This window comes from Octopus bimaculoides, chromosome 3 (genome assembly GCF_001194135.2).
Source record: "Octopus bimaculoides isolate UCB-OBI-ISO-001 chromosome 3, ASM119413v2, whole genome shotgun sequence".
In the NCBI taxonomy this organism is placed as follows: domain Eukaryota; kingdom Metazoa; phylum Mollusca; class Cephalopoda; order Octopoda; family Octopodidae; genus Octopus; species Octopus bimaculoides.
This window is the reverse complement of record NC_068983.1, coordinates 98762853-98773826: the sequence shown is the minus strand read 5'-3', so window position 1 is coordinate 98773826 and position 10974 is coordinate 98762853. Positions and strand designations below refer to the sequence as shown.

Here is a 10974-nt window from a genome sequence, read left to right as displayed (position 1 = left end):
TTTTTTTTTTTTTTTTGTTCTGTTTTGTTTTGTCACCCAACATCCGCCCTCTCCCTCCAACTCTAATTATTTGTCAGGATTGTTCGATCAAGTACTTTATCTGGTGAAGATGAGGTTTTAAGACTTGAACTGATACTTACAGAGAATTTGAAATAACAATGTCACCATCATCGCCACCATTATGTTATAATCTGGAATAGATTTCATATCTTAACCACTCAAGGCAAATTGTTTAGTGTTTGATACACTGCACCTGTTAAAGCCACAAAACTACTTCTAACCTCTTATTCCATCATTTCATATCTGGATAGAGAATTCTTCAGGTTTCTATCTGTATTTTTTGTATTTTAATTTACTTTCCGCAAAGAAGCTGAAAGAGCTTTTGATTGCTTATAAATTCATAAAAATATTAGATGATGCTTATGACAGGTGGGAGGAGGTGATGGTAGTTTATAGCAGAGGAAAACTAGCAGTTTTTACAGGTCAACCTGCCTTGGGCTACAGAATAGATCCGTGTCCGTTGCAAGTTTCTAGCCAGTTGGGAGGCAATGTGGTGGTGGAGCATTACTGTTTTACTCTTTTGTTTCAGTCATTTGACTGTGGCCATGCTGGAGCACCGCCTTTAGTCGACCAAATCGACCCCAGGACTTATTCTTTGTAAGCCTAGCACTTATTCTATCGGTCTCTTTTGCCGAACCGCTAAGCTATGGGGACGTAAACACACCAGCATCGGTTGTCAAGCGATGTCGGGGGGACAAACACAGACACAAACATACATATATACATAATATATATATATATATATATATATATATATATATATGCATATATACGACGGGCTTCTTTCAGTTTCTGCCTGCCAAATCCACTCACAAGGCTTTGGTTGAGGCTATAGTAGAAGACACTTGCCCAAGGTTCCATGCAGTGGGACTGAACCTGGAACCTTGTGGTTCGTAAGCAAGCTACTTACCACACAGCCACAGAGCTATAAAAGCGAGGAAACAGACTAGGAAAATCAGGAGGAAAGGGTACAGAGCAGAACAATACCAAGTAGCATGAAGAGATGGTTTACTTAGCTGGAGATTGAGAAAATTCTTATAACTGAATTTATTGTAGATTTAGAGAAGAAATTTCATAATTGAAAGCAAAACTTAGAATGGTGAGCCCTCAAAATAAACTTAGTGAAGTTTTGGTAAATAGGAAGATAAAACTGTATACCCATAAGGGAAATGACCGTGCTTGAAATGCCACAAAAAAGTAGTGGCTGTGTGGTAAGTAGCTTGCTTAACAACCACATGGTTACGGGTTCTGTCCCACTGTGTGGCACCTTGAGCAAGATCCTGTTAAAGATGACTAAAAAGATGTAATGCAGTGAGGAAGACCTGACCTCACAAAAATGACAGTGAATCATGGCAGTTGGTGAAACTCAGTGCTGGAGAAGACCCACCCACTCTTGCAAGCATGGCATAGCAAATAATAATGGTAATGATGGAGATTGTGTGTTATGTATATCTACTTTTAAGCATATTAGCCAGTAAAGCCTGTTTAAGCTTCCTGTTGCTCTATCACAGCTACTCATCTCTCTATCACTAAATCTCTCTACTATGATTTTGCTTCCCTCGTCATGCTTTCTGATACTCTCTTATCTCTCAATCACCAATCATAAGTAAGTGGTGTGGGTGGTAGTAGTGACAGCAGTGGCAAAGAAGAAGAAGAACTTGTTTTATTGCCATGATATTGGTTGTTTCTTTTGTTGTTCTTTCATGAGTAGAATACATTGGGCATGTTTTTCTACAACTAAATATATGTATACATGTTATGCTCATAATCACAAGCTAATGTGGTGGTGGTGGTGGTGGTGGTGGTGTTGTTGTTGTTGTTGTTGTTGTTGGTGGTGGTGGTGGTGGCGGTGGTGGCGGTGGCGGCGGCATCACTCAGTCTGATGAAATAGCAAAATGTCATTCAAAACCACATCCTACCATCTTGAAATAAAAATAACGCTTTCTGAGAAATGAAGAAGAAAAGATATCATTTGACTAGAACTGATTTAGATCTAGATAATATTTTCTACCTTAGGCACAAAGCATAGAAACTTGAGGGGAGAAGTAGTTGACAATATCGTCCCCTGTGTTTGTTTGACCCTGAAAGTATGAAAGGCAAAATTGACCATGGTGAACTCAGACCATAAAGAGCCAGGAGAAATAATATAAAGCAATTTGTCGAACACTCTACTATTTCTGCCAATCCACCAGCTTCACGAGGCTAAATAATGGTCTCAAATTTTGGCACAAGGCCAGCAATTTTGGGGGAGGGGTTAAGTCAATTACATTGAGCCTAGTGCTCAACTAGTACTTATGAAAGTCAATTACATCAACCCCAGCACTCAACTAGTACTTATTTTATCAACCCCAAAAAGATGTAAGACAAAGTCAACTTCAGCAGAATTTGAACTCAGAACATAAAGACAGACAAAATGCTGAAGTAGTTGTATGCTGTCAACTTAATGTGACAGTCCCCTGAAGGGAATAATACTACTGTTGGTTAGACCTAGGAAGCTGCACCGCTTCCTGTCGGCCTTGACACATAGCTGTGCAGCTTCCTAGGTCTAACCAACAGTAGTATTATTCCCTTCAGGGGACTGTCACATTAAGTTGACAGCATACAACTACTTCATCGTATCACTACTGCATAAATCTCTCTGAGAGATTTAGAAATGTATTATTTCTAAAAGACAAAATGCTGCTAACCATTTTGCCCTGCGTGCTTAACAATTCTGGCAGCTCACTACCTTAAATGAGGCTAGATAATAACAAATCAACAATACATTGTCAAGGACTAAATATTTGATAAAGAACTAATGTTTATTAAAATCTTGACAGAAATTATTGCAATTGTTGTTCCATTCTAGATGTCTTCTTTCTTTTTCTTTTTTTTCTATCCAGAACTTTGCGGCATTGTCAGAGTACGATTTCTAACTTTCCTTTGCGGGATGATCCTGATCGACCGAGTGAAAGTTCATTGGATAAGGAGTCCAATGGCTGGATTATCTTCAGTTGCATGCTGGCCATTTTACGTGTTCTGCTCAACTTAACACACGAAAATGGTAAGTTGAATGTTTAGATACTCTCACCAAACACTTAGCTTTTTTGGCTTTGTTCTTTACTCAACCATTGTTTCTTGCAAAATCTGATATTTCTGCCTGCTTAACCAGATCATTGACCCTGCCAAGTTGTGACCGCAGTGGACAATGGAACAGAATACTAGTCTTCTGTTCTACACTCATGACTTAACTCTTTCACATTCAGATTACTTTGCCAGTGGTTGGTGTTAGGAAGGGCATCCAGCCATAAAAACCCTGCCAAAATAGACACGGTAGCCTAGGGTAGTTTTTCTACCTGGTCAGCTCCTGTCAACCATCCTACCAATGTATGCATGGAAGATGAACGTTAAACGATGATGATGATGATGATTCACACTGTTTTGAATTACTCATGCTGGTGACAGACATGTCAAGCTAAGTGAAATCATGGTTGTGGCCAGTGCCAGTGACACATGAATGGCACTGATGCCAGTGACTCATAGAAGACATCCGCGCCAATGGCATGTGAGAGACATTCATGCTGGTGACATATTCAGTGACACATGAGAGGCACCTGTGCTGGTGACACGTTCAGGGGCACCCATGCCAGTGACACGTTCAAGGGCACCCATGCCAGTGACACGTTCAAGGGCACCCATGCCAGTGACACGTAAAAGAGCAATTGTGCCAGTGATACATAAAAGACACCCAGTACATTATGTAAAGTGGTTGGCATTAGGAAGGGCATCCAACTGTAGAAGCCATGCCAAAACAGACTGGAGCCTTGTGCAGCTCTCCGGCTTACCAACTCCAGTCAAACTGTCTAACCCATGCCAGTATGGAAAACGGATGTGAAAGGATGCTGATGATGATGAATATCTTGTAGCTTCAAGATTTCAATGATGTGATTGTTTATTTTTAGGATAACATTGTAAAGTAAATGTGAAAGGCTGGATATGGCCAGTTTAAATGATAAAGGGCCAAAGAGTGAGCATCAGCCCCACCTTGTATGCATGCATGCACACACACACACACACACACACACACACACTTCACCTGAGTCAACTATAAAGTAAAAGAAGAATTGGGGTGCTTCCACTAACTCTGTCATGTCTGGAAGTAATTCTTGTTCACTGTATGTGTATTCTTAATAATGTTCCTCTCCTGTTGAATGAGGCTAGATTCCTTGCATTTCTTGTTGGGGGAATTGCTTATGTTAGTTAAATGGTGTCATGCTGCAGTTAGTTATGAAGACAAGGATATCAGCCACAATACAACAGCCATTCATTGTTCAATTTCAGATTGTTTCCAATTTTGTTGCTGCTAATACATCTTCATCAGTTTCTAACTTTTTACACTTTTACCTTTCTCCCTCCCTCCCTCCCCCTCTCTTCCTCTTTATCTTTTATACTCTTTCTTTCCCACTCTCAATATTACTGTTATTACTCTGGTCGTGTGCCAAAATTTGAAGCTAATATTATTGCTATTACTTTAAAACTGTTCTTTCTTCCCAATTTAGATTATGGCTGCACTAAAATTGGTTCCCAGAAAGGTCTTATTCAAACAGTTTTTGACTGTATCCTTCAAGTACCTCAGTACACCTTGATGTGCAAACAGTTTGACTTATTAGTTTTGGTAAGTTTAGCAATTTTTATCTTTTATTATTATTATTGTTAATTTGCTGGCCTTGTGCCCATTGTAGAAATGATTATTATTAATTTACAAGATTTGTTTGGTGACACAAGACTTTTGGAAAACTGGAGATGGAGGTGGAGTGGGGTGTCAGAATTATTACTTCCTTTGTCTGAACAGGTCTTTTCTTAAATCAGATGGTGGTGAGGGAGGGATTTAGTGGAATGAATCTTAAAAGGTGAAAGTTTACAGCGTTTTGGGAACACATGGTGGAGAAAGAATTGTATGTAGTATTTGAAGAGGTGGGACTGAGTGACAGGAAATATGTGAAATGTGATGTGAGAGGCATGTGCAGTGTGTAGGTCCATGCAGAGATCGGGTGTAACCAGAATGTTCTAAAGAGCCTATTATTTTAGCTTGTGGAAGAGACAGGAGCACGGTATAATTTGATGATTTACAGCTAAATCCAACTGGAGTCTGGTACAGCTCCTCAACTTACCATCCCTGGTCAAACCATCCAACCCATACAAACATGGACAACATACATTAAATGATGATGAGGCACATGTGTGACTGTGTGATAAGTTTACTTCCCAACCACATGATTCCGGGTTCAGTTCCACTGCATGGTATCTTGGGCAAGTATTTTATATATAACTCCTGGCCAACCAGTCCTTGGATTTGGTACATGGAAACTGAAAGAAATCCTTCACACATGTGCGTGTTTATTACTGTTGTGCAAGCAGTGATAACCTTCATTACCAAATATTTTTTTTAAAAACCTGGTAATGAGAAAATATTACCTTGATTTGAAACAGATGAATGTTGCCAAAAGAAGGACATTCAACTGTAGAAAAATTCAATCTTAACTAATTCCGCCTTACACCCATGTGAACATGAGAGAGTGGGCATTAAAAACCATGATGGTGGTGGTGGTGCAAGAAAGAAATTACATAAATGGAATTCTGTGAAACGCATGCATCCACAGCAAATAATGATCATTTATAAAACAGCAGTTTTGAAGGAGAGATTAGTTGATGACATCAAATCCAGCACTTGACTGGATACTTTATTTTATTAATCTAGAGAAGATGAAATGTAAAAATGTAAATTTGACTTCAGTAGGATGTCTACTAACCCCCTCGCAGCATTTCTTGTTAGTATTTATCCACTACATGTATTTATGTATGTATGTTATGTACGTATGTAAATCATCATCATCATCGTTGTCGTTTAATGTCCACTTTCCTTGCTGGCATGTGTTGGACAGTTTGACTGAGGACTGGCGAGCCAGAAAGCTGCACCAGGCTCCAATCTGATCTGGCAAAGTTTCTACAGCTGGATGCCCTTCCTAACGCCAATCACTCCGAGAGCGTACTGGGTGCTTTTACTTGCCAACGGCACAAGGGCCAGTCTGGCGGTACTGGCAGTGACCATGCTCAAATGGTGTTCTTTACATGCCACCTGCACGGGAGCCAGTCCAGTGACACTGGCAATGACCGTTTTTCTCGTGGCAACGATCATGCTCGAGTAGTGCTTTTTACATGCCACTAGCATGGGAGCCAGTCAGTGGCCCTGGCAACGATTATGCTCAGATGGTGCTTTTAACGTTCCATTGGCAGTGTGTGTGTGTGTTTGTGTATTGTAGTAAATGTATACAGAGATCTGTAATATCAACAGAATCATGTTACCACATACAGCTCATTATATCTATCTTCACTGTTTCAGAGTCTTGGTTTGTTGATCAATCTTGTGGAACATTGTGTGGTCAACCGGCGTCTTCTAATTACCATGGAAACACTTCGACCTCCAGAGAGTTCGATTCCATCAGAGAAACTTGGTGCTGTTGAAGCTTTGGTTGATGTAAGTTAAGCTTGAGATTTTCTATGTGTGGGGGGTGGGGGCGTAAAAATGCATGCATTTTATCATACTTTTGCAAGTTAAAGTGTTGTTTGTTACATGGATTTACAATTTTGCAATGAGCCAGTCATTGGTTCACTTCATTTCTGATGCTGAAAATGACAAGGAAATGTCTCTGTAACCTAGGCAGAATAAATATGTTTATCTCCAAAATACACGCACACACACACACACACACACACACACACAAAGCATTAGGATAGGCATCCACCCATAGAAACCATACCAAAAAAAAAGCATTGGGGCATGGTACAGACTCCTGGCTTGCCAGCTCCAGTCAAACCATCCAACCCATGCCACCATGAAGAAGAAACATTAGATAGATAGACAAGAAACACAGAAAATGTGATTGATATTTTTAATTTTTACTAATTATTTTATTTCATTTGCTTTTACTATATAATGTGGATTAAAGATCACCTGTCAGTTTGTCGTGCAATATGATGATTGAGTTTCAAACACTGCCTTAACTTTTTAGTTTTGATTACTCTGTCAAATGTAATACTTATTCATATTTTTTTTTAGATTAATCATGCCTTGTCTTGTAGCTTTGAGATGTGAATGTTTATTTTTAGAATGGCATTGTAGGATAGGTATGAGAGGCCAGATTTGATCAGTTTGAACATAAAACTGGTAGAATATTTTGGACCAGATATGACTAGTTTAAATGCTGAAGGGTCAATATATCAATAAAAACCCAACAAGGGAACTTTTACTTGTTTGCTTGACCTACTAGAAATAGCAGCCAACTCACTATCAAAGTACAGCCTACTGTCTTAAAAAAATAGAAAGGACACATTAGATAATGTAGTCTTGTATATTTCTGAAATGACAAGCAGGAGCACCTTTGATTACAAGATCTACTCAATCAATAGTCGACTTGGAGTTGTACAACAATAAACAAGCATCATCATCATCATCATCATCATTATCATTTAGCATCCATTTTCCATGCTGGCAGAAAACTGCACCAAGCCTCTCTGTTTTGGCATGGTTTTTACAGTTGGATGCTCTTCTAAATGCCAACCACTTTACAGTATGGATTGGATGCTTTTTTTACATGGCACCAGCACTGGTGGGGGGGGAGGTCACCAAGTACCTCACAAGACCAGGATTCTTTGAGAGGTAGAGCATTGGTGGAGGTGGCCTTGTGCCAGGTGATGAAAGGTTAGACTGTGGCAAAGGGACAGGAACAGGTGTCTTGCAGTAGAGGAGATAGATGGTTAACCAGTCAGAGAGAGAGAGAGAGTGATCAAGAACGAAAGCAAAATTAAAAAAAAAAAAAGTATAGTTGTTTTGTGTTTTTTTACCTTCTGCTCATCCCAGACTCTTTGCTACAAATTCTTGATTGTTTTAGCATTCAGATTATTCTGTCAGTTGTAACGTTCATTTATTCACATTGTTTTGAATTAATCATGCCTTACTTCATTAGCTTCGGCATTTCGATATAACTGTTTATTTCTAGAATGACATTGTAGGATAGGTGTAAGAGGCTGGATATGACTAAGTTTAACAGAAAGCAGGTAGAATATTTGGGCCTGATACAGCAAATTTAAATGCTGAGTGTTTAAAGAGTATTTCAAATGTAAGCATCATTTGACAGCTTTCTATTTGTGTTATTAAAAAAATATTGAGAATATAGCAATGCATGTGTATAGCGCCAAGAATATTGATTATTGTTGCTTTCAATAATGTTTGCTATATTTTATTGAAATGTTCAAACAGCTTAAACTTTACTTAAATACTAAGTAATCACTAGTTTTACACTAATCGAATTTATTCATTAATTTGTTTATAAATGTAATTTTTATTTCTTAATGGCCAAAAGTTTGGAACATTTTTTTAAAAATTAAAATTGTTATGCCCAAGTACAATTCGATTCGAATATATAAAATGTAGAGATTTACTTACCTAATAATTTTTATAGATACCACCATATTACTGCAAGTAGTAATAGTATATTGCAAATTAACTGTAACTTAGGGCATTTAATATAAAAATTCTAATTTTCAGACTTTTGTTCCAAACTTTTGGTAACAACTGTATACCATATATATGTGTTTGTGTGTGCATGTGTAGACACAGGCATTGTCGTTTGATAAGAGGAAGTTTGCTTCCCAACTACATTATTCTGAGTTTAGTCCCACTGCATGGTACCTTGGACAAGTGTCTTTTATTATATCCCTAGGCCAACTCAGGAGTGGATTTGGTTGATGAAAACTGAAGGAAGCCCGTCATGTATATGTGTATGTTTGTCTCCTTGTCTTGACATTACATCATGCAAAGTGTGTCGTATTCATTTTCAATATTCTGCAAGAACATTAGGCTGCTCCATCTAACACATGCAAGTATGGAAAAGTGGACATTAAAATGATGATGATGATAATGATGATGACAATGACGACGACTGTGTGTGAATGAGTGAGTGTGTGTGCATGTCTGTGTCTGTGTTTTTATATCTATTACACATCTGAGCATGCTGCTGATCTCTGTTGATTAAGATAGTCATTGTTTAGCTGTAAGTCAGCCCTGATCCAACAGATCTAAGACCTACATTAATCAGAGCTGACCATGTTGCATCTAGACTAGAAAGTTCTTCTCCAGGATGCACACCTGGGCAATGTGTTTGTCTTTTTTTTTTTCTTCTTTTTCTTGGAAGTCTCACATTTGAACTCTTCCACCCTCCACATCACTGAGAAAGTCAAGAGCCAGCATAGCTTGGCACAAGTTATAAATAACTGAGACAGACACCACAAGGCAGTATGTCCCAACACTCTGCCAATCAATGTACCAGTCTGCTGCTCTGGACTGGCATATTATTTTATTGACACTGGACAATATGAAAAGCGTGGCTGATCTCAACCAGATTTGATCACAGAATATAAAAAACTGGAACATATACTGGTTTAAAATTTTGGCACAAGGCCAGCAATTTCAGGGGAGTGGGGTTAGTCGATTACATTGACCCAAATGTTCAACTGGTACTTATTTTATCGACCCTGAAAGGATGAAAGGCAAAGTCAACCTTGGTGGAATTTGAACTCAGAATATGACGATGGATGAAATGCTTCTAAGCCTTTTTGTCCAATGCTGAAGCAATTCTCCTAAACCACTGCCTTATAGTGTAATTAGGACACTATCTAATGTATTCGTTTATTTTTTTTACCTGTTTCAATCATTTGACTGTGGCCATGCTGGAGCACTGCCTTACAGAGGTTTAGTCAAAGAAATTGAACCCAGCACTTATTCTTTTTAAGCCTAGTACTTATTCTATTGGTCTCTTTAACTGAACCACTGAATTACGGAGACATAAACACACCAGCATCAGTTGTCAAGTGATGGTGGGAGAACAAACACACACACACAGGGTGCAGTGAATGAACTGTCGTCTAAATTATGCAGAAATGAAAATAACACTGACATCTCATTTAAAAAAATGTATTTACCAAATTACATAAAAATATCTTGAAATACTAAAGAATAAATTTATTCAATAAAATTGCCATTGGCTTCAACCACAGCTTCCAGTCGACTTCAGAATCTCCTGCAAGTTTTCCGGATGGTCTCCTTGTTTAAGTTGGTGAATGCTGCCATAATCCTTGCCTTCAGTTCATCTTTGGTGTTAAAACGAGTTTTGTTGGTCTCGCTCAGCTGTGCCCCACACATAATAATCAAGGAGGTTGCAGTCTGGGGAGTTATGGCCAGATGTTAGGGGTGATGTGGTCGCAGAAATTGTTTGACAACAACGACTGGGTTCTCCTGCTTTTGTGGCATGGTTCAGAGTCCTGTTGCCAGGCATAGGGTCTTCCAGCAGCCACCCTCTTGACCCAGGACAGCACTACCTCCTTCAGGCAATTGCCTGATAAGAAACTCAGACACTCCCATGTCCCTGGCGATGGTCTTGATTGACTTGGAGGTATCGTTGTCAATCATGGCCTGGATCTCACCAAGAAATTTAGGAGTTCTTTTCTTATCAAAACAATCATAATGAGTTCTCTAAGCTGCCATACCTTTGTAATCACCATTTAGACTCATCCAACTCTTTCTGAATCCTCTGCACTGTCTTCAGATTTACACCCAAACACTCTGAAATATTTGTATTGGAGCTTCTTGGTGCAAATGCCAAACAGTACAGCATGTCATTTCCCAATTTGTGGCAGAGTGAATTGCATCGTTGTACTGTTTTTCTTACAGATGGTGTCCAACTGACCCTATTAAACTGTGTAATTGACAAAATCAAAAACAAACAATGCGCATGCACAAAATAAAAAAATATAAAATGGCAACAATTTACCCATTGCACTTGTGTATGTATGTATGTGTATGTATATATATATATATAT

The 10974-nt window shown here is 38.7% G+C and overlaps 1 protein-coding gene across 1 annotated transcript in view; it reads left to right on the top strand.

Moving 5' to 3' along the window:
• Nucleotides 1-10974, top strand: part of LOC106877404 (wings apart-like protein homolog) — a 217791-nt gene that overhangs the window by 178667 nt on the left and 28150 nt on the right. The window contains exons 11-14 of the mRNA XM_052966771.1: nucleotides 2943-3103; nucleotides 4599-4714; nucleotides 6440-6581; nucleotides 7958-8003. Coding sequence (XP_052822731.1) covers nucleotides 2943-3103; nucleotides 4599-4714; nucleotides 6440-6581; nucleotides 7958-8003 — 465 coding nt within the window. The remainder of the gene's footprint in view (nucleotides 1-2942; nucleotides 3104-4598; nucleotides 4715-6439; nucleotides 6582-7957; nucleotides 8004-10974) is intronic.